The 25,243-nt window shown below is 33.2% G+C and overlaps 2 protein-coding genes across 2 annotated transcripts; one reads left to right on the forward strand and one right to left on the reverse strand.

Moving 5' to 3' along the window:
- The first annotated feature begins 6,814 nt into the window (after positions 1 to 6,814).
- On the forward strand, positions 6,815 to 12,932 carry LOC126712662 (squamosa promoter-binding-like protein 14). Its single transcript, XM_050412087.1, has 11 exons — positions 6,815 to 7,419; positions 7,737 to 8,428; positions 8,551 to 8,744; positions 8,827 to 9,665; positions 9,807 to 9,881; positions 9,995 to 10,102; positions 10,186 to 10,303; positions 10,570 to 10,705; positions 10,789 to 10,933; positions 11,044 to 11,646; positions 11,801 to 12,932. The coding sequence occupies exons 2-11, from the start codon at positions 7,806 to 7,808 to the stop codon at positions 12,224 to 12,226; spliced, it is 3,267 nt and encodes a 1,088-aa protein (XP_050268044.1). The 5' UTR covers positions 6,815 to 7,419; positions 7,737 to 7,805; the 3' UTR covers positions 12,227 to 12,932.
- Positions 12,933 to 20,207: 7,275 nt separating this feature from the next.
- On the reverse strand, positions 20,208 to 21,534 carry LOC126712664 (uncharacterized). The gene is made up of 2 exons (XM_050412088.1): positions 21,102 to 21,534; positions 20,208 to 20,927 (listed from the first exon to the last, which is right to left on the reverse strand). The coding sequence occupies exons 1-2, from the start codon at positions 21,451 to 21,453 to the stop codon at positions 20,437 to 20,439; spliced, it is 843 nt and encodes a 280-aa protein (XP_050268045.1). The 5' UTR covers positions 21,454 to 21,534; the 3' UTR covers positions 20,208 to 20,436.
- Between the last annotated feature and the right edge of the window lie 3,709 nt (positions 21,535 to 25,243).

Raw genomic sequence — 25,243 nt, forward strand, 5'->3', positions numbered from 1 at the left:
AAATTTTCCATCCAATTATAATTATCTTCGCACAAACACAATGTTAGTGAATAGTGAAGAGAATTGAAGCTAGAGCCTAAAAAGGCTAGAACCTCATAGTGAGTTGTACTAATAAATTGGATCATTAACCATCAAACTTAGACTAGATGTGCTTTTAAGATGAGCTGAATTTTTTAATTTATCTTCACTTTTAACTTATTTTTGCTATTATTTATAGGTTTTATTACACTTTTTTATACTATTTATGAGTTTCACTATATTATTCAACTTATTTTTTAAAATTTTTTCTACACTTGCAACAAAAGGTTTTCAATTTTAGTTAAATAAACTGTTTCAAACAAACACCAAAGCTATATATATATATATATACAAAAATTAGACAATATTTTTCACATCTATTGAGTTGGAAAGTTTTTACATGTAAATTAACCATTGATATCACTTTTTTTTTCTTATCACGAAAAATCTATCAGAATAGCAAAGTCTGAAATTTAACTCTGGGCAATAAGATTGAAGGTGAGGTTTAGATTCATTTTAGATGTGACTTTTTTTTTTTTTTTCAAAAATTAAAGTAAAAGGTAAAAGAATAGGGGTGATTATTAAAACTTTGGAAGTACAACATGCGTTTACCCAAAAAAAAAAGAAAAGAAGTACAATATGCTAAAAGAAAAAAAAGAAAAAAGAAAAGTATACAATCCTGCTGGGTCAGAATTGGAACGTACATTAATGCACAGTAAATGGGTTGGCAGAAACCCATATTATAGCATCTGACCAAATGCATAGTACGAATACAGCTGGTTTCCCACACGTCACTGTATTCGTCCGGAGTCCGGACGATAAGTTTTCGCCGTCCCATTTTTAGTGCAGAATCATTCATTCGCACGTGACCACAGTGGATAGCCATTCCTCACTTTCACTAAAGCGTACGTAACACTGGATATTTTATCACGGTTAGGTTAACGTGTTCTCTTAGGTACATATTAATTATCTATTTTGAAAAAGAATTTATGGAGAGATGAAAAAATTTAAATTTTTTCATAAATTTTTTTAAAATAATTTATTAATATATGCTTTAAAGGCACATGTTAATAAATTATTTTTTATCATTTTATATTTGGATATTATTTTTAGATGTAAGTACCACAATATTTTACACAATTTTTATTACAATTAGTTAAGTGACAAATTGTAATTGGTGAAGAAAAAATAATGAATTGATGTAAATAAATATTTACCAGTCACAATTTATTGCGTGAAAAGTTATGGCAAAAATTGCTTGAAATGTTGTGGTACTAGTATTGTTATTTTTTTTATTATAGTAAAATTTGAATGGTTAAAGTCAAAATATTAATAAATTTTTGGACAAAATTTGATTACAATATTTGTTGAAGCTAAACAATAAAAAAAATGTTAGGTATTTACTTACTAAATCACACATAAATTATTTATTAATTAATTAATTAATTATATATAATTATTTTAAATAAGTGACTGTGATACATGTATAGTCAAATCCTGTCATTAGCTAGTGTAGGTAGAGCTTGAACCTAAAATTTTTAAAACGGACGAATTTGTAGAAATAATTGACATCGCTGAATCTCAGATCAACAAGTGTGTGCGCTGCCTTGCGGATTATTTAGGCTAAGTGAAAGCTTATAATTTTGGTGAAAGGCAATTCATCAAATCAAATGTGAATGGAAAACCTGAAAACGTTGTGTAAAAGTCAGAAATTGGGCGGCATTTACGTGACGCGGAGGACTCGCATAACTAAGTTAACCAACGCGGTTTCTACTTTTTGAGTTAATTTCGCCCAGATGTAATTGCAAGTACTATGTAAGTGTAACAGTGACATGGACCAAACTTTAATTGTCTGTCTGTCTGTCTCTCTCTCTCTCTCTCTCTCTCACATTCATACCCTCTTCTCCGGATTTACCAATCTGCCCCTTACTTTCGTCTTGGCTCAGATTCTGTGCTTCTACTAGTTTCGTTGATATTCATTTCATTTTCACACGTTTTGTTGACTCTTTGTGTTTGATTAAACATGAATGTCTGCTATGTAGACCATTAAACAGTCAAAACTCAAAAACATTATCAAACTCAAAAGCACTATGTAGAATGAAAAATCAGGCCGAAGAAAAAAACGCACCGACATATATTTAGATTTTGTTTGGTAGGGTATTTTGAGTAACAGTTTTTATGTAGACTATGAATATCTGCTATGTAGACCATTAAACAATCAAAACTCAAAAGCATTATGTAGAATGAAAAATTAGGCCGACGAAAAAAATGCACCGTACATGTTAACATCAAACATATATTTAGGTTCTGTTTGATAGGCTATTTTGAGTAACAGTTTTTATGTAGACCATGAATGTCTGCTGTGTAAACCATTAAATAGTTAAAACTCAAAAGTATTATGTAAAATGAAAAATTAGGCTGACGAAAAAAACGCACCGTACGTGTCAACATCAAACATATATTTTGGTCCTGTTTGTTTGGTAGAGTATTTTGAGTAACAGTTTTTAGTATTTAAATAATATTATACGTATTTTTACATATTTTTTTACCCACACATATTTTTAAAAAATAAAAATAACATTACTATAACAACATTACTAAACGACCCTTTACGCTTGTTTGGTACGTGTGTTTAAACAACAGTTTTCAGTTTTTTTGAAAGAGAAATGATGTGTCCACACATTTTTACAACAAATCTTAAGTGATAAGTTGTTACTTGTTGTTATTGTTGGGTTAAAAACGTAATCTCAGTGTTAAATTCAAATTTGAACAAATAACAACTAAACCATCTATGATTTGTTGTAAAAATGTTGTGGACGTAACATTTCTCTTTTTGAAAATATGTGTGGATGAAAAAGTATGTAGAAATACATGTAATGTTATTTAAAAATTAAAAATATATGTTTAAATACGTATACAAAACAAGCCCTTAGTTTCCACTTTTGTTAAAGTTTGAATTAATTTTGAGCCGATCTTTATTAGAAACCAAAAAATATTTTATTTTTTATTTTTATTTTTTTTAAAAAAACTGAGCCCCAGAATAAAATAACATAGAAAGAGGAATGGCTAAGACCGTTGGTTAATCATAAGATTGGTGTGCGGCTGTGACCAACAGATTGAAAATGATATATGAAGGAAGAATTGGTACGATGATGACAATTTAGTAATTTCAAGTCACACTTAAATAAATAGTATCAATCATGAAAAGTCACCTTAACTGATACCGATTCAATGCGTATAGTGTATAATTATTTAATAATCTGGCTTTAAAAGTATAAGTAACTTCACATCACGTAATTAAAAAAAAAAAACAAAAACAAAACTTCACATTATTATTGTCCAAGAAAACTCTAATTATAATGGTTACGCAAAACGAATTAATTGTAGTTGTCCACATATCATACTGAGAAGAACAGCATCGAATTTAATTTAAAAAAACAAAAATAATTTCATACAAGGCAAGCCATTTGTGTCCTCCTATAGGATTATACTCCCAATTCACTGAAAATAAATAAAAATAACGTATTTTATGAATTTCATTTTGCATTGGAAACTATTCTAGGAGAAGTTCGAATCTGTTCTGTTTAGATATTGACCGGTCTTGGTTTGACATGGTTTATACATTACTAGTTTTCAGATGAGTTAGTATCTGTTTGGATACAACGCAGTACGTCTGCATTTCACACCTTTCATTGAGAAGCGCATTTTATTTCAATGGGTCTCGTGTACTATTTACGGGATCTACAAACCTTTTTTTTCAATAAAAATTTCATTAAAAATGGGTCCCACGGCACTATTCACATATTTAAAAATTATTTTATTACAGTATTTTTAGTTTTCAGTTTTCAATTTTCAATTTTCAGCAGTATGCAAACGGACTCTTAATATCTCCACTAGCTAAACCCCTTCTTATTACCCTACCTTTTGGCTCGTACTTTGTTTGTACACAATCAATGGAGGCTTTTCCCACATATGTTGCAATGTCTTTAATAGTATGCTAATATTTCGCCTTTCCCTTAATAAGTTATTAAATTTGGTGCTTTTGATCCCTAGTATTTTATTTGTTTGTTTGTTTGTTTTTTTTTTTTTTTTTAATTCATAAAAATGGTTGGTGTAACGCTCATTTATACATTTTAATATATTGTACGAGGTTCAAATAAATTCTACCTAAGAAAAATAAGTGTTTAAAGTTTTGCTTTTATATTTTTGGTTCAACATTGAAATTATTAAAACCTGGCCCTTCTGCTAAAGACACGTTTTCATAGTTTAGGGAATACAGCAAGGTATCAAATCCCTTACGCACGTTAAGAAAAGATACTACTAGGTGTTTTTTTGGGGCCCTGATATGATATGATATGAGGTTAGATCAATTTTGAAACAGCTAAGATTTAAGAAACATCCAGTTAGCTTTGACATGCCAAACTGACATCTTCATAAATTGAGTAATGTTAGGTAACCTGGGTGCGTTAGCCAAGTGGTTGTGCTTGTTCTAGATTCGATTGGGTGGGCTCTCCAGTTCGAGTTCGGGTACCTGCATTTTGAAAAAATTATTTGGGCCAGCGATTTACCTCACTATGGCCCACTTATCACGAACAGTAATTAATTTCTGGTTGAAAATTTTGAAGATATATAATAGAAAAAAAAAATTATGTTAGATAGGTTTCAAAAATGAGAGAGTATTATTGAGTTTCTGGTCTATTCATGAAAAAATAATTGATGCCATGCAAGCACTTTTATTATAAGCTACGTAAATGGTAAAAAATAGAATCATTTTTAAGTTTATCTACGAGAAAGATCCCGAAATTTTTGGTTGGTGAATGGGTGAGGTGTTTGGTTTTTTTTGGGATTGTCTCCAAACCAAGCTAGTCCCATTTGTGACCTCTGACACAGTAGTTATTTTTGTTTTGATAGAACATTACAAGTACATCAATTAAAGCTCCTATAAAATCTTACAGTTATTGTTTTGGTAAATTAAAAGCACAAATTTATTTTTGCCCGTTCATTAATTGTGAAGTTTTCCTCGATAAATAAATCAGAGGTTTAATTATTCTATGAGAAGTATGTGGAATAAACTTTTTTTTTTTTGTTGATAAAACGTGAAAATGACTTTTAGGCCATAGTAATTTTTTTAAGATGATAAGTTGTACTAGTTAGTGGGTAAAAAAGTGTATTAATAATGAGTGTATAATAATGATTCTAGATTGATTATGACTTGAATATATATAAAAAAAAAAAATGCACAAACAGCAAATCTATGAATTTCTATATTAATGCAAATAAAATTTAATAAACAAGTAAAAGGTCTCTATCTGCTTGAACTTGGGAGCCATTTGATATAATGTAAATATCTATTTACACATCATTATTGCTTAAAAAAAAGAGAGAATGATTTTAAAAATAAATTCCTATTACTGTAACTTGCGTATGTTTGATGCATTTATAATGTGATAAAAAAATTGAGACTTTAAAATGTAAGTGACAGGAGAAATATGGACAACCTCTCTCGGTTGAGAAAGCTCAAATCTTGAATACGTGAGCCATATTCATGGCCAAAAGTACGCCACTTCCAGGAATTGTTCATACACAAGTTATGAGAAAAATATTCACATACTGTCAAACACTCAATTTTATGAAATACGACCTTTGTGAGTGTTAACTCAAGCATTAAAGTAGTTTTGGCCAATACTTCATTGGTGTCAACTTCGAAATCTTTTGTAATCTTTCATGTATCTCTTCCACAACCCCAATAGACCATTAATCCTAGACATCATCAATTACTAGAGATAAAAAAGAAGATAGGGTATCTACTTAGATATATTTGAGAGATAATTTTTTTTTCTTCAATTTGACTATTTACTTGGTATTTTTTTACTTTATCTCTTAAATAGTTGTCAAAATACTTTTATCCTTAATTTATGCTTTTGAAAAAAATTCAAATAACATACATTTTAAAAATATCAAAAAATGAATATTAAAAAAAATCCTATTCCTATTATACCTTTAGGAGACAAATAAGTTCATTAAGATAAAACATTTTTTTTGGGGGACCTCACCTATTAATTTCTTAGGCTGGGTTGTAATTTCAACAATATTATAAACATAAAAAAATTTATATTTTTTAAAACAAAATTTGAGATTATAAATGGTAATTAATGTAATATTACTTTCAAATGCGAATCTTGTACACTAACCACAACAAGAAAAGCAGGTTACAAAATTTGTTGTGCGTCTTCAAGACTCATTATCAGTTTAAGATATACTTATAAACCAACTTATTACTTATGTTTCTTATTATTTGAAAGTTTCACATAAGTCACTTATTTATTTTATTTAACTTTAACCTAATATCTATAATATTTTTAGTAAAGAGTTAAATAAACTGTTCTCAAACGAATACTTATTATAGTATTTTCTCACTCGTCATGTATGATAAACGTTGTTTTAAAAATTGGATTAAACCGTTTGGTTCAACCAAAAATCAAACTAGTAAAAATTGGAAAAATTAGAAAAAAAACATATCAAAATTAGGAAAAATTAGTAACGGTAAACATACTTATAATTTATAAGTTTAAATTCTAACCTATTTTTAACCGAATTTTTCTATTTTTATTTTATCATATCTTTAAAAAAAAAAAAAAAAAAAAAGTTGACTTACTCTTTGGAATACGTGAGTCGGATGGGAAGCGATAAGGGTTGTAAAATATTAAAATATTGGCCGAAACAAAGGTTTGGTTTACTTTTTCTACTCATATTCCAATAGAGTATACGGACTACTACGGACGGTTGTGTAAATGTTGCGTTGTGTGTGAACGTCAAAACCTTTTTCGTTTTTAACGCCTTCTTTAATTCTTTTTATTTTTTTTCTCAAATATTTTTAAAAAGTAAAAGTTGATTTAGTAAAGGTGTTAGATTCTTCGTCTGAATTGTGCGGCCCCTACTAAAACCCCAATCTTTCATTAATTTACGGTTTCTGCCAACACCGAAAGAAAAAGAAAGAGTTTGTTAGAAGGCAAGGACAGGAAAAAAAAGTTGAAACGCAAAAGTAAAACATTATAGTTGCGGAAGAGATTGTTTGTGTTTGGGTGTGACTCTCTCTGTGTTTTAGTTTCTACTAGATCGGTTTTTTTTTTTTGTTTCTTTTCTCTTGTTCTGCTAAAAAATCTGTGATGGTTTTTGAGTGGGCTTTTGAGCACAGCTCTTACAGTCTTAGATTTCAGATTCGAAGATTACTTGTTTTAGTTACAATTTGAAAAGACAAAAAAAGAATACAAAACATAGATCTGGGTTCGGTTAATACATAGGAAAAGTTTGGGTTTTTTGTTTTTGGTTATGATGATGAATTTCAAGATTCCTTCTTTTTCTCGCTAAGGGCGTGTGGCTGAAGCTTACAATTCTGTGAAGGTAAGCAGTTGTGAATTTCGATTATTTAGCTATTTATTCTCGTTACATGTGTATAATACTGTACTGTAGGTAGGACTTAGAATCTTTATGTGACCGTGTTAATAGCCGTGAAATTATGTCCTAGATTGGGTTTTTATTCTTATTTTTGTATTCTTAACTCTTAAAGCTCTGGTCTTTGTTATCTCCGTTTGTGTTTGTCATAATTATTTTTCAGTTTTTTTGTTTGAGGTTGAATTTGTTTTAGCAAGAACACATGTATGGATAAATTTCTTGACTTTTATTTTAATTTTAATTTTCTTTTCTTTTGTAACATATAGGTAGCTCTGTGGAGGGTTGCGTTTAGAGTTTAGAGAGAGAGAGAGAGAGAGAGAGAGAGAGAGAGAGAGATGGAGGAGGCAGGTGCACAGGTTGCTCCGCCCCTTTTCATACACCACCACCAGACACTGGCGAGTCGGTATTCCATGGCGAAGAAGCGTGATCTGCCTAATTATCAAGCACAACAACGATTCACACAACCACCAACTGGGCTTCAAAACACTAGGGATAACTGGAATCCTAAGGTTTGGGATTGGGATAGTGTCGGATTCGTTGCGAAACCAGTTGATGCCGAGGAGTTATTGCGGTTGGGAACTCCTGCTGTTGCTGCTCAAATGGAGCAGAAAAGGAAAGAGGAGTCTATGGCGTTGACTGTGGATGAAGAAGAGGATGAGCGGCTTCGGTTGAACTTGAATCTTTGGGGTGGCTCGAATTCTGTGGAGGAGCCTGGGCAGGATGCGGCTGGGCCGGTCCCTGCGTCTAGGCCGAGCAAAAGGGTCCGGCCTGGATCTCCCGGTGCCGGTGGCGGTGGCGGAGGAGGGAACTATCCCATGTGTCAGGTGGATAACTGTAAGGAGGATCTGTCAAGTGCGAAAGACTATCACCGCCGCCATAAGGTGTGTGAGGTTCACAGCAAAGCTACTAGAGCCCTTGTTGCCAATCAGATGCAGAGGTTCTGCCAGCAGTGTAGCAGGTTGGACAAGGACAAGCTCCCCTTTTTGGATTTTTAGGTTGTTTATGGTAATGACTTATGAGTGGTTTTAAAATTGTTGTGCTGCTGTGTTTAGTCTCTTTGTTGCTTGGCGTTTTTTGCAGGTTTCATCCCCTTTCTGAGTTTGATGAGGGCAAGAGGAGTTGTAGGCGTAGACTTGCTGGGCATAATCGACGAAGAAGGAAAACCCAACCGGAGGATGTTACCTCACGCTTGTTACTCCCTGGAAATCGTGATAATGGAACTAATGCAAATTTGGATATCGTTAACTTGTTGACTGCTATAGCTCGTGTGCAAGGTAAATGACACTGGTTAAGTTGATGTATGGCTTTCTCTTGAGTCTTAATATTATGCTCATTTTATGTAATTTTGAATTATAGGGAAAAATCAGGACAACAATATCAATTGCTCTTCTGTACCAGATAAAGACCAGCTCATTCAGATTCTTGGTAAGATAAATTCGCTACCTTTGCCGGTGGACCTTGCTGCAAAGTTGCCCAATTTAGGAAGTTTGAATAGGAAAGTTCCTGATCATAATTCATTGGAACATCAAAGCAAATTGAATGGGAACCCATCTTCTCCATCAACAATGGACTTGCTTACTGGTCTATCAACTACTCTAGCAACATCTGCTCCTGATGCTCTTAGAATGCTATCTCAAAAGAGCAGCCAGAGCAGTGACAGCGAGAAAACTAAGATGACTAGCCGTGACCAGGCTACTGGTTCCAACTTGCAAAAGAGACCTCTTGAGTTCCCATCGGTTGGAGGGGCAAGAAGTTGTAGCAGTTACCAGTCTCCTATGGAAGATTCAGATGGTCAGGTTCAAGAAATGCCAGTAAATTTACCTTTACAGCTATTCAGCTCCTCACCCGAGAATGATAGCCCACCAAAACTGGCATCTTCTAGGAAGTATTTCTCATCTGACAGCAGTAATCCAATTGAAGAGAGGTCTCCTTCGTATTCTCCTCCTGCTGTTCCAAAGCTATTCCCAATGCAGCACAAAAAGGAAACTATGAAGCCTGAGAAAATGTTAATTAGTGGAGGGGTTAATGCGAATGTTGTAGCTAGCAGAGCTCGTGATTGTAATAGGCCTTTTGATCTTTTTAGAGGATCAAATACGGGAGGTGAAGCTGGTTCATTTCAAAGTTTTCCCTATCAAGCTGGGTATACTTCTTCTGGATCTGATCATTCACCTTCTAGTCTGAATTCTGATACACAGGTAGCTTGACACTGCATGCTTTTTTTTTTTGGGCTTTATAAGTACTTGGTTGCTGCTCCTTTCTTTTCTTTTTAGGATGTCTGAAATTTAGTTTACCAAATGTCTTATGGGTATGGAATGATTGTATGGTTCCTCCTGCAGGATCGTACTGGTCGAATACTTTTTAAACTATTTGATAAGGATCCAAGTCATTTCCCAGGGTCGCTGCGGACACAGGTGAGGAGTTTATGGTTTATTTTTACGCATGTTCTTGTTGTTATTTCGATTGGCATGGAGACTTGATAATGTTTTTGGTGACTGTTAATAATGTAATTGTTTTTCTTTTTTAGATATTCAATTGGCTTTCTAACAGTCCATCAGAAATGGAGAGCTACATAAGACCTGGTTGTGTGGTTCTATCAATTTATGTGTCTATGTCATCCGTTTCCTGGGAACAAGTGAGTGAACTGTTGTAATGCCAGTTAGAAAATTTATGTATACACTTTGCTGACCACTTGCAGGGTGTATGTGTTCTTTGCAGCTTGAACAAAACCTTCTTGAGCGTGTCAATGCTCTTGTTCAATCTTCAGACTCTGATTTTTGGAGAAGTGGGAGGTTTATAGTTCATGCAGGGAGCCAATTAGCATCACATAAAGATGGTGAGTGCTAATGGTGGTGGTGGATAATTTTTTTTTAAAAATTTTTTTTTAAAAGGTTATGGACTCTGTGCTTTTTGATAAATGTATTCCTCTGAATTCTCAAGTTGGGATTTTATACAATATATTTGAATTATGAAACGATGTTATACCCTCCAGATGAACATAGATGAAAAAATTGGTTCCATTTTGATGGTTCATAAATAAAATAGATATTTGGATAATTTCCCTGTGATTGTTGACACCTTGATATTTATATTGTTCTGCAGGAAAGATACGTTTATGCAAATCCTGGAGAACATGGAGTTCCCCGGAGTTGATTTTGGTGTCCCCTTTGGCAGTTGTGGGTGGGCAAGAAACTTCTCTTCTATTAAAGGGGAGAAATTTGTCTAATCATGGCACCAAGTAAGTAAAATGTGCTTCTTGTGTGAAGATATGTCTGTTAATTTGTGTCTGTTTTTAAAAACAATAGTTTATAAATTGTGCAGGATTCATTGCACTTATATGGGTGGCTACACATCAAAGGAAATTATGGGATCAACCTATCAAGACACTGCATGTGATGAGATAAACTTGGTTGATTTTAAAATTGACAATGCATCTCCTGGTGTTGTTGGTCGCTGTTTCATTGAGGTAATACTCTTAAAAAATTCTTCCGTTTATGTTAGTTTTCCATTCAGAACTCTGAATAGAATCCTTGAAAAATCTACATCCTACATAACCTATACCAATATTATGAACAGGTAGAAAATGGTTTCAAGGGCAACTGTTTTCCTGTGATAATAGCTGATTCTATCATATGTAAAGAATTGAGGCTCCTCGAATCTGAGTTTGATTTGGAGACAAGAGATTGTGATCTCATTTTAGAAGACAATACTAATGATTTTGGGCGGCCAAGATCACGGGAGGAGATTCTGCACTTCTTGAATGAACTTGGATGGCTTTTCCAAAGGAAAGGGAACTCTTCTATGCTTGGGGGTCCTGATTATTCACTTAGCCGGCACAAATTTTTACTTACATTCTCTGTTGAAAGGGACTGTTGTGCTTTGGTGAAAACACTGCTAGACATGCTGGTTGAAAGAAACTTGGATGGGGATGAGCTGTCAAAGGAATCATTGGAGACACTATCTGAGATTCAGCTCTTGAACCGGGCAGTTAAAAGGAGGTGCAGGAAGATGGTTGATGTGCTCATCCATTATTTTATTATTAGCAGTAATGATGCCTCCAAGAAATATATTTTTCCCCCAAATTATACAGGACCTGGTGGTGTTACACCTCTACATCTGGCTGCTTGTACATCAGGTTCGGATGAGATGATAGATGCTTTGACAAGTGATCCATTGGAGGTATTCTACTACTTACTACCAGTACTTTTGTAATTTAGATGGCTTGTCTTGATCACTGAACATTAAAAGAAAAGCAAAGCTGCTGAGATATATGGGTTTGCATTTTTTCTTTTGGATTCTTATTTATCCTTTTTGCTTTTCCTTACTCTTGTAGATTGGATTGAGCTGCTGGAATTCTCTTCTGGATGCAACTGGGCAGTCGCCATATGCTTATGCTATGATGAGGAGTAATCACTCTTACAACAAGCTGGTGGCTCGTAAACTTGCTGACAGAAAGAATAGTCAAGTTTCAGTGACAATCAGTAATGAGATAGAGCAACCACAGTTGACAATGGAGCAGCAGCATAAGATTTCCCAATTCAAACAAGGGTCCAGATCTTGTGCTAGGTGTGCTGTAAAGGCAACAAAGTACGACATGAGGATTGCAGGTTCACAAGGACTGCTTCAGCGTCCCTTCATTCACTCAATGCTTGCCATAGCTGCTGTTTGCGTATGTGTCTGTGTGTTTTTCCGAGGCGCGCCAGACATTGGCTTAGTTGCTCCGTTCAAGTGGGAGAATTTAGAATATGGTACACAGTAGTGTTAACAGGAAATGAATATTGGATAAAGAAGAAAACAAGCAAGTAACAACTCAGGGTCAGACAAAAGTGCAAGTTGATTCAGATATCTAATGCAGATTACTTATTGAAAATGGGACCTAGGAGTTGAACAGGAGCTGCATGGCTGAACTGAGAAACAAGGACATTAAAGCAGGTTCAGGTATGGCATGATCCAGATGCTGCATATTTCTTCCTAACAAAATTAAGAGCTGGGATATCATAGACTCTGAACCCTTTTTTTCAGTCGAGTTGTGCTGGAAAATAGGTGATATTTCTTTTGACTTTGAAATTTATAAATCTTCAACTCTTAAGACGCTGTAGACTGTGACATTCCTTAGGAGAGCGAAAGCAAGGAGAAGGATGGAAAGTTTCATTGATGACAAGCTGTTGGATTGAGATGGAGGGAAATAGAGAAGTTGAGAAGATGTAAGCATGTATAGTGTCATTAGAGGTTTAATTTGGTTAATTTATGTGGTTTTTCCCCCCTTTTTTGTTTCTTATATAAGTCACGGCATCATAATTCTAGGTTTTACTATGTAAATTTGTCACTAAAAAAAGTTGATCGTTTGGGTCAATCTCATTAGTGACAATATCACATGATTTAATAGTGAAATATTTGTTCAATTATATTTAAAATAAGAGGCATTTGGTCTATACTTGCCCACTTGCTTTGGGGACTTGGACTTCTCTAAGTTGTATTCTTTTCCATTGAAAAGTGAAGAAACTTCATAGTAAGTCCTGATGATTTCCCGGTCTATAGCTTACTAATTCAGCAATTTAAAGCAGTAAGAAGGTCCTGGTTCTCTTGATGTATTTGGACTTTTGGAGTACATATATCTTAGTGCCTCACGTGGAAATTGAAGACAATGCTTGGTTAGCCGGACTAGAAGATATGCTCATCTCTTTTTCTTTTTACCCTTTTGACTATTAGCTCCATATTAGAACATGGTTAGTGAACTACTTTATTCTAAAACGTATTATCAGCTTTTCTAAAGCATTAACCTCTGGCATTATGAACTTGTTTACCAAATATTACCGACTGTTAGAACTTAGAAGGTATTTTTTATGCAGTCCACGCTCAAAGTTTTACTCATTGATCGTACGTGGGCGCCATTGGTTGCATCATGTATTTTTGTCAATTCAATAGTTGGGGGATAAGGGGAATTGAACCTTGAATGTTTTTATTGGAAACACTAAGAGATGTCAGCCAATTGAATTACAAAGACTCTTGATAGTTGTATCATGTTTAATTGATTACTATTACTAGTTAGTTTGGTTAGTGTACTCTATTAGACTTTCTATTAATACTTGGACTTTTCTGCACCCTATCAAAACTCTATCTTCAAGGATTTGAAAAGGCAATTTTGTCGCAATGAAATAAGAAGATAGAGGAAGATCTCTTTATGCTTCCGATCTCTCAAATCATATTGGCATTTCTGCAATTAACAATTCTATTAGAATCACTCCAAAATAAACAAACGTCACTCTTTTCTGCCCATTGGCTCGTTAATTTGAATGTTTTGACTTGTTTGGAAATATTCTGGGTCTGAATAATGATTTTTTTATTTATAAAAATAAATAAATAAAGTCATGTAGATCATTAGACTTTCTGTTAATCATATAAAAAAAATTAGTGAAGTCTCTAATCAGATTTAAGCAATGGGGTTGGGCTTTGATTTCTATTTCTTAAGTAACGTGACTGTCTGCTATATTTTAATTTAAGCAATTATGGCACGGGCTATTTCTTCGTGTGATCTGTCATGATTCTTGTCTGCTATTGATATATGTTGGGGGTCCAAGCTTGGTTCATTAGTCATTACAATATTGGCTCCCCTTGGTCGGCACCATATTCTAGCAGTTGAAATAATAATAGGCCTTAATAAATGAAGTTATCAGTGTCAAAACTTTAGGACACTAGAAATACAAGTATACAAAACATATGTGTACAGCCATTTAGCAACAAACAGTGAACATGAGGGTATAAGATAACTACAAGCACTAGGCCTGGATAACAACATACTGGTTCCAAACATATCATTGCAAGTAATTCTGCTAGACATACAAAAATTCACATATCTCACAAATTCACTTCACTGGTATATACTTGTTAGGAATTTAGCCTAATTCCTAGAATCTATGAGAAGCAAAAAATAGAAAAGAACACGCAAAGAATCACATGACACAAGATTTATATAGTTCGACAATATGCCTATATTCACGGAGTTGCAACAATTTTCATTATGTTAGAGAGAATAATATATGGGCGGTAATACAATAAAATGATATATCAAATAACCCTAATTTTGAAGCGACATATATATCCCAAACAACTAGTCCATGGCTTCACAAAAAATCCCATTTAAAACCGTAACTCTTAGTCAAGTTGAGTCACAAATTGGATCGAACACAAAACCAGACTTTATATAGCCAACGATACCAAAACACAAAAGATACATAGTTTTGGTGAAAAAATTGATGACAATTTCAGTGTCACCAGACTTTTTCCATTGCAACGGCAATGGACCATTGCTTCGTGAGGGGTTTCTCATAACTGTTGCAATGAGTCAAGAGCAAGCTTTGATCACTTTAACTAGCCCATCACGCTTGGACAAGTTCATTCCTTCTCTAATAATATTATAATAAAAGCAAATTTGCATCTCTTGGATGTGATAAACGTGCCTTCATGTGTGATCCTACTGGTCGGATCTTTCATATTGGGTAAATCCATGCAGCTATATGCGGCCTATGCCTTCCTTGCCGATCAAGACTCGTTCAAATTCATTGCATCAGATCCCAAGAATTTTAATTACAATGACAGACTGAGATTCAGGAACAAAACCAGTTCGCCGGTTATATTGTGAAAATAGAATAGAACATTTGAGTTCTTTACTGTGAAAGCATCTCTATTTTTACTTTTATGCATTGTTGGGGTATATGTACAAGAAAGAGTTGACAGAGGTGTCTTGATTATGTCTTGAATCAAGGTTAATTGATATGCTTTGATTTAAATCATATATATATATATATATATTTCGACTGAAAAGATAGAAATTTAAATCATAATTGAAGACTGATTATATGCACAATAAATACAAATAATTTACATTAAATACAATACATATGTTGAATGACATTGAAACTCAATAAACTAGATGAGCTTAAAGAATGACATGGAACTAAAAGACTACAATGTTTTTAGTGATGTTCATCCAACTTCAATGGCAATGCAAAGCCTAATGGAAAAGATGGATTTCATTGTGATATCAGTTACAACTATTATTAAATGATTAAATTCACAATTTTTTAATAGCTTAAGTTTTTAGAAGAATAAGTAATTTAAACATATCTATTACAAAAATAATATATGAATATGACAAACTAAACGAAAATTCATCACAACAAGGGAATATATGCATATAGATTTCAACAGAAGAAATTTTATTCATTTGAAGTACAACTATTGAGTCAGTGCAAAACACACGAGGCCAAGGGATCTACAATTTGACATTTACAAAAATGTGTGATGTTGTTGGAAGTGACACAACAAACCATCTCATTGGGAAGAAGAATTGTTTTACTTGCTACGTGTAATCACAGGAAGTCCAGAGTACATGGTACAAAATTAGGAAGATGCAATGGCAATAATAAATAGATGAAAAAGTCAGATTTATTACTCAAAATCCAAAGTGGAAATTCAGATTTATTACTCTATATAGATGGATTTGAAATTCAGATTTATTTATTACATTCATATACAGCAAATCCAAATGGTCAGAAATCCAAAGTTTTTTATATGAGATTATTTGTCAAAATCCTGAAGGTAGACAAGATATACAAAATGCGTGTATTTAAAATTAAGCTAGGTTATTTTATTAGAGATAGTACAAGTTCAACTCTTACTACTATTTCTCTCGTGCTAATTAAGTACTCAGCTATACAGAATCGTTTATAGCTTCAATGACACTGTTAATTTATCTCTTTCTCTAATCTTGCTTAAACCGATTTTTTCACAACATAGAGGATGTACAACTTCTTAAAGATTTGAGATCCCCATTAATGATTAATTTACTTGAGAAGGTCAACAAGTGATATTAAACAAGGTATACAATTACGTGTAATTAAAATCAAGCTAGGTTAATTGACTAGGGATAGTACTGTTTCTCTATTACTAATTAAGTGCTTAGCTATCTCTGATATGCAAGTACAAAATTGTTTATTGCTTCAATGACTGTGTTAATTTATCTCTTCTTTAATCTCGCTCAAACCAAATTTTCACAACACTGGAGGATGTACAACTTATTAAAGATGTGAGATCCCCATTAATGATTAATCCACTTGAGAATGCCAACATGTGGTATTAAACAAGGACCCAACTTGCTGAGCTAATTTTTCAAGCAAGTTTGATAATTTGGGATGAAGCACCAATGGATCATATAAATGCATTTGAAGCAGTAAACGGGATATTCAAAGACATGCTTATCTTTAATGATCAAAGCTATGCACACAAACCATTTGGAGGAAAACAAGAGTCTAATTTGGAGGGAGAACATTATCAAAGCACCAGTTAACAAATCATATTTGAGGAATAGTTGCAAAGCTTTTCTTCTCACTCAATTGAGTTCAAAAAATAGAACTCAAACACTTCTACAGTTCTACGTAAGTCTTCAAAAAATGGGTCTTAGAAATGGGACTATGGGAGACTGAAAACTTGAGACTGTTTCGAGAGAAAGAGAGTTACTGGATTAAGGCTAATATTTTTCCCATTTCTGGAGCAAGATATTAGTTTTGCCATGAAATTAGCAATGGTATTTGATGACTAAAAAGTTCATTAAAAACAATGGAGTGAAGTGATTAGGTATCAAAGAAATTGTTTTTTCATAATCGATGAGATGACATGTTATGATTGGTGCACAATAAAAATTTGTTAGGATAGATCTATATATGTGAGAGTAATATTGCAACATGCATAACTTACAACCTTACCAAGTTTTGAGAAAAATTATGTCTCAAGCATTGTTTTTTATAATAACACCATTGTTGCCAACTGAACCACTAATCCTACATATATTATTTGAGATGTACTGCATGTGTATTCAACTCAACCGGACATTTTGAATTGGTTTTTTGTGGGTTGTGTTGGGTTCTAAATTTTTTATTTTATTTTATTTTTGTTTTGTATTATTATTAAATTTTTTTTTTAAAGCTTGGGTTGGGTTTAAATTAGCACAACTTTCATCCTTGGTAAACCAACCAACTTAATCCACACGCTATTAATAATTTAAGAAATGTATGTTGTGGGGCCCGGCCCAAAATAATGGGCTAATTAAACTACGGGCCCGTCCGAGAAGAATCCTGTCCGAGGAGAAGTCATGGCCCAAACATTATTTAAGCCCAATTGCGGTAAAGGAAACCTGTCCGAGGAGTAACTCCTCCTCAGACATTACGAAGTCCGGATCAAGAGCTCGCCCCAACCATTGCAGTTCATCCTCCAAGCATATAAAAAAGAATAAAACCCAAAATATCTCGTGGAAAGCTGCCACCACCACATTAAATGTGTCACAACCACTCTCTTGGCCGCATTAATGAGGAAAAGACCCCTGAATAGTGCTACTTTGGCCACTGCAACTCACAAGGTAGTGATAAGGGTGTCTGATAGGACAGGTGCTCAAGTGGGGGCTTAGATGATCAACAAGTGTAAGGTTCAGATAAGAATGAAAGACCTATATAATGTAGTGGAGTCCCTCAGAGAGGGGGACGAAAAAATGTATTATCTGTACCCAGAAAATAGAATCTTTTGTGAGATATCCATTCTTGTGTTTTTGTTTCTGCAATGACGTTGTCCATGCATCAGACCGACTAAGTTCACTGAGGCTAAGTTCTTTGACCCATCCTCTACAAAGATTTATTGTGTGTTGCGCTTTGGGCCAAGGCCTGATTAGTAGGATTTGGACCAGGAAAATCGTGCAACTACATATGTATTTTGAATTTGTTAGATTGATTTATATTAGATTTTGAGGATTTGTTTAAATTTGTTAGTTTAATATATTTTGGTATTTTGAGATTTAATTTTGGAAGTATAGAATATTAGGTCTATTTGTGTAAATCCTAATTTTTTTTATTGAATAGTTAGTTTAAAATAGTTTGCTCCCGGGTACAAGCATAAATCTCTTAGTCCATTAGGAGTGAATGCACCTAAATTTCCTGTCAACTAGTACGGTGGGTGGGGTCACATGAGTTGCTCGTAGGTTTTAGTTACTGATTAAAGACGGGTTTAAAGGGATCTTTTTAGAAAGATTTCTTATGTTATCCAAAAAAAAAAAAAAAAAAAAAAAACTCAATTTTTATTAAGGCTTTGACAAAATGGCTCAACCTAACAACCCAATTTGATCCCTATAAGTTGGGTTGCATTAGTTTTTATATTTTCCGTGGATTGAGTTGGATTAAAGATTTCTCAACATGAAAATGTTGGATTGGGTTGAAAAAAAATCTCAAACCCAATTCAATTCAATCCATTCACACCCCTGTATATCATCACTAGGATCCAATCTTCTATATCTTTGAGAAAGCATTTTGTTTCTAAAGGCATCTTATTTTTAATGATTTTAGCTTTTGAAGTAGGTTTTCTTCAAAAATAAAAAATAAAATATTTAGAGTGGTAGCTAGGTCCCACTGTTTTTAAGTTTCTTAGATGCATGCTAGCACAATTAAATTGGATTAGTACCTAAGCATTTTTTCCGACCACCGTTGCATTATACACTGATTGATACTCTGAGAAATGCTAATTTCTTGTTTAATTATTAGCTTTTTTGATAAACTGTTAAATTATTAGCTTTTTTTTTTTTTTTTTTGAGAAAAATTAAATTATTAGCTTTGGTTCATCGAAATGGAGGCAGAACTTTTATGTAGAAGAAACATAAACTATCGGTTCTATCCTGTCTTGTCACGCCCTCACAATCCACATTCAGGATTAATGGTACGTATTTGCGGCTGAACTTAATTAATTAACCAAGTGCCACCTTTAATTAAACCTACTAATCTTTGCGCTACCACTCTTCAGTTTTGGAACTCGAAAAAAAAAAAGGGAGAAAAATATTTCTTAGCAAAATATCACCATGCACATTTGGAAAACATAATATTTCTGGTATAACAAATTTAAAAAAAAAAAGGGTGCTAAAATCTATCATTTTCAACTTAAAAATAAAGAAATCATATTCTCCCCTGGTGAAGGAGAGAGAAAACATATATACTTATGTTTTAGGATATTTTAATTTCCTTGGGTATAAACTTTATAGTCTTTAGTATACTGGAGCTTATAAAATTTGCATCTTCTTGAATTGAGGGTTCTCCAACAAAACCACAAAGTTGTTCTTTTATCATTTTTTGAAAATTCTCTTAGAATTTCATCATGTCCAAGAAAATTACTTAGCAAAGGAATTTTTTGTGCTTTGCTTTCTTCTGATTATTCCGACTGCTTTAGCCAAGGTATCTCCTTGAAGTGTAACTGCAACATAATGAAGAAATTTTGCTTTTGTTCAGCTAGTTTTATAATTAGTTATTATAATTGATATAAAGATTGAGCCTAGTCATTAATAGCTTTTATATTTGATCTTTAAAGGGTAACTCAGTACACATAACATTCATAATTTCACACCTAAAATTCATATATCAAAAGTGAGATGTGTACAATAGATAAATAATAACTAAATAATAACGACTAACAAGTACGAAAGAATTATTGTAAAAAATAAAACACATGGGAAAATTAATATGATTATGTAAGGTGGGTCTGATCAGTGGGGTCACACAACCGAGCCTTGGCCATGAAGCTGACGAGAGGTGGGTTTTGCTTTTAATTATGCATGCATAATCCAATTATAAGGAATGGATTAAATAAGGTAAGCAAGAATTTAAAGAACATTTTTTCACTGTCAGGGCCTAGCTTTTCTGTTCGAAATATGAAAGTTCTGCAAGCACATACAATTAATTAAAATAGTTTTCTTGAATACATTTGCTGACTGCAAAGCGCACACAATTTTAACACACTTCAAATTAGTTTAGCAGTTAACCCTTAATAACAAATTAAGAAACCGCTATATACAAGCTGCATAGTATAAACGATACCAAGCACACTGATCCATCTTAGATACAAAAACTTAATTATAATACAGTTTATAACTTCATATAGGTAACTTTACTCAGTTCTTCTGGTAGTGCCACTAGTGCCATCAGTGCCCTTTCCTTTGATAATATCTTGAGCAAAGGCTTGTCCAACACCTTCGCCAAGACCTTCAATTATTCCTCCAATGAACTCTACGAAAACTTGAGACGCAAGTCGAGCCGCAGTCCCTAGCATGCTTGGCTTTTCGACTCCCTTGATGCCATTGTCATGGAGCCCATTAATCATATCTTTAGCACAAACGGCGTGGAGATGGTAATCACAAACAGTGCAATGGTATACTCGGCCCGACCTCTTCCTCTGGCACTCACCACACACAAAACCAAGGTCGCCATTTGATGCAGGTAAAAGCCTAAGGGTATGTACATGGCCCGGGGTGTTAAAGGTCGTGGATAGCATAGCGCAGGAAGGGTGCATCTGGAAACTACAGGCATTGCATCTGAAAGCAAACCCTTTGATAGGCTTACTACAGATATCACACTTCGATTTTGAACTTCCACCTTTCACTAAAATGAAAAATATTAAGCAGAAAATTAACATAGTTAGCATTAAAATCAATCTGGTATGGCCAAATTTTATAGCTATAGTTATCAAGAGTCTTGTAGTTCAATTGGTCATTATTTTAAAAAAATATTTAAATACAAATCATTTGTTTCCTTTTAATTTTTTTTTATACTTACCTGGTTTAGAATAGAAAGAAAGTTGGTGGTGGGAGTGGAAAGGGTGGCCCTTGAGAGCATCAGGAGCCCTGGCACAAAACTCATGGAGCTGAAATTCACATTGTTGGCAAGTGAACCTCATGCCTGCACCAAACTCCTTGCAGCCCGAACAGGTGAAGAGGTCAGGCAGGTCAATTCGCGACAGAGGATGCTGTGGGTGACTGAAATGAAGTATCTCTTGCCCAAAGATTAGTTGAGGGGAGGTGGGGAATTCAATGAGAGGAGACTTTGTTGGGTAATATGTTGCGGCTTGAGGAGGGTTTTGGAAACCCATTGAAGTTGTCTTCTTCAAGGTTCTGTTGTTCATCATCATGGTTTTGTTTTGTTTGGTTTGGTTTAACCCTCCTACTCTAGACCTCCTTAGCTCGTTTGGTGCTGCTTTGAAAAAACGATATGGTTCTTATCGGTTTATATAAGCTATAAAAGTTCACTAGTTTAGGACTGTGGAAAGCAGCTGCCATGAAGCCACCTTGAATAAATTGTGTCCGCTAATATGACTGCAATTAGTGTTCATTAGTGTTAAGCATCAAACTGCAATTAGTGTTCATTAGTGTTAAGCATCAAGGATACTACCGATTTCATGACTTACCAAGTTGATAAGTTGTGATTTGGGTAACATCACTTTCACTAAAACATGTTATAAATTAAATTTATTTGTCTTACTCTTTGTATTTTACTTTATGTTTATAGTTCAATTGCAATCTATCCCATGTTTTTTTTTTTCCCTTATAAAGTAACTAAAATTAAAAAAAAAAAAAGTCCAAACACAGTATATTGCAACAGTGGAGTATAAATTGGAATACAAGTAGTAAGACAGGATTTTATTTGGCTACCACTTACACAAATTTTAATATGTACTAATTCTAGTAAGTTGTATCAAGTATCATGTCCCTATATATATTAAAATGGCATTAATTGTGCTATTGTACCATTGAAAATAGGGAGGAAAACATATCTAAAAGGAGGGTGGGCGGAGTTCTCTAAATCTATGTACATAGCTAAAAAGAGGGAATGAACCATGTGTTTCATACGAAATAGACCTATTTTTCTTTTTTCTTTTATTAGGGCTGCAATTAGATAATTTATGTTCGAAAGTAGTGTTTTTTTTTTTTTTTTTTTTTTTTTTTTCTTCCTTTTACGCTGACGGCTGTTGTGAAGAACCTTTGAATTTTACTTGACTTCTCACTATTTAAGAGTACATATAATTAGAATGATAGGAGAGACAAAATGTTTTACCATCTTTTTTACAACTATTGATCAATGTGGCAAGTGACCCACTATGACACTACTTTTATTTAGCACCAATTACAAACATGTCATCATAGTCATAAAATTTTTTATATTTCTAAACTTATTGTTATTATTCATATTAGAAAATTTTGTTAATATATTTCACCCAAAAATATGTTTTTATCATTTAGAATATATCCATAAGCAATTCTCATCATGGGTATAGAACACTATAGACTAAATTGTAAATTGCCCCCTTTAAGTATAGAGTTATTTCTTATTGTCCCTTAAAATTTAAAATTTTGAATTTTAGACCTTGATGTTAAATAACTTTGATTTGAAATAGAGTCATTCTATACCTACATACATAAAGATTAATAGAAATGTATATATATATATATATATAGATTATATGGATTAATAGAAATGTGTTGATATAGTTTAATTATGACTCAAAACGATTATATGTTTTGAGCTTAAGTTCATAAAATAAATAAATAAAAATGTTTTGAGCTTATGTGGCAACAGTCACCTCAACAATATACATGGATGGAAGGACTAAAATCAAAGCACTATATTAATATGACACATACTTTGAGGGTGTCATTTACAATTTAATCAAAATGATGACAATATTAAAAGAAAAGAAAAAAAAGCTGATTTTTAATAAATTGAGTCCATGTTTCTCCCAAAGCCAGCATGAGAATATAAATGGGGCCCAAAAAAACAGTGTTGATTCCTGATAGGGTCGATATTTCCAGGTTTTCTTTTAGCTTTCATTGGCAAATGGCATGTGAATTCATCAAATACACTAATATATTTCTTCACTTTTCCATCTCAAACTACTGTAACCCGAATCCGTAATCTCCAAGACAGTTTCAATCAGGAATGGATTCAGGATTTCAAGCCAGAAAGGTCGGAGATAAGCGAAAAAAAAAAAAAAAAAAAAAAATTCAAATACACATCCATATAATATTAAGAAACTTTCAAAGACAAATACACAAAAATTATTGTTTCTTAATATATTAAGATGCAATCATTTACCAACAAAAATAAAAGACAAGACACTATTATTTCTTTATACATATATCACTATTGTTTTTTTACATTTATTTTTTAAAGATTTACATAGGCTGGGTTGATAATTCATAATTTTGGAGGGCCCAAGTTACAAAGTAAGGGAGGCCAAGTCTTTTTTTATTATTTTATTTTACTGAAAATTAAACTACTAAAAAAAATTTTGGGCCCGGGGGGCCCTGGTTCCAAATTCGATTTTTAAAGCGAAATCATTGAAAATATTGCAGCATTTTTTGTTTACCTTTATGTAAATTGAATTCAGCCAGATTCATGGAAGATTGAGATGTCCACTCATATATCCGTGTCTTAAATTTCTATGTTGTGAGTTGTAAGGCATTTTATGACAATTTTTTAATAGGATGCCTTTCTGAATCATTTTGACTAATAGTCACTGATGCCCAATTATTGGTTCAAGTTTTACAAGTGATTCCCCATCTTCAGTACTTCCTTTTTATATCCTATGGACACCAAGAAATACACAAACGAAACTACAAAGAAAAAGAAAGATATTCGTTGATACATCTTTACGACATTGAAAGTATTTTAAATTTGAAAAAAAAAAAAAGTATTTTAAATTTGCAAAACGAGTCGAGCTACAGACACTCTCACTAGAATTCAATCCACTCAGGCCCACCACTGGACTCATTAGTCCAGATGATACCTCCCCATCAACAAGCGCATCGAGGTATGGGATGGTATATTTAGTAACCATCTAAAAAGTATGGACACTTCATTTGAAGTATCATATTCAAGTTGGATACATGATATGTCTAAGATACTTTTATATATGTATCTCAATTGTGCATTAAAAAAAAAAAGAAAAAAAAAAGGCAAAAACACATTTAAAAAAAAAAAATTCTTTTTAGATTTAATATTGAACACTTATGTAGTTATCTTTTAATTACTCTTTTAGATTTATTATTTGGTTTGTATTCTAATTTATAAATAGCATATATTAGTTATGAATTCACTTTAATATCTTTTATTGCTCTTAAATTATTGATATATGTTTAACATTATATGATAAAAAATGCTTGACATTATATAAATATATATAATTAATTAATTAATATAAGTATATCACATACTTTTGTGCTAATTTTTCAAACATTTACGTATTGTTGTATGTTATACCCATATCTGTGTCCGGTCTTGTAATGAACTATATACTTCTAAAATAGTTCCAAAAAAAAAAAAAAAAAAAAAAAATCCACTTATGCCCACCACAACACAAAATCAAGAGAGTGGGAAATATTCGATGAATTTCAGTGTACTAACAGTTGTTTTTGATCGCCATCATCTTATAGTTTAGAGCAGTACTCACAGGGTGACTTTTGTGTACTTAAAAGTTAAAACTTACAAGTTCCCCGAAACCCCAAACCCCAAAAGCCAAAAAGAGAATAAGAATTGAAAAGATAATAATGGTGTCCCAATGAATTGTTGCATTTCTTTTCCATGATCCTGTTGAATTTACGTTGATATGTTTTGCAATTTTCAAAGGCTTATGAAAAGGGAAAATGACTCATGCTCATCTGTCATCTGACACCTCTCCTTTCTCTCTCACTATGATTCTTTGGCCACTATAGACTACAGTTCCAAGTCATTTTCAACTACATTGTGATATTGTTGTCCTTTTTTTTTTTTTTTTTTTGGGATATTAAGGTGATGTTTGGATGAAGAGAGTTTTAAGTGATATCATCCTGTTTTCATAACTCATGATCCAAAACTGGTGGGGTCCACCGAAGAGCACTTGTTTGGACTCCATGACTCATGATTCGTGACTCAGTTTTTATCAC

The sequence above is a fragment of the Quercus robur genome, chromosome 2, assembly GCF_932294415.1.
Source record: "Quercus robur chromosome 2, dhQueRobu3.1, whole genome shotgun sequence".
Classification (NCBI taxonomy): Eukaryota; Viridiplantae; Streptophyta; class Magnoliopsida; order Fagales; family Fagaceae; genus Quercus; species Quercus robur.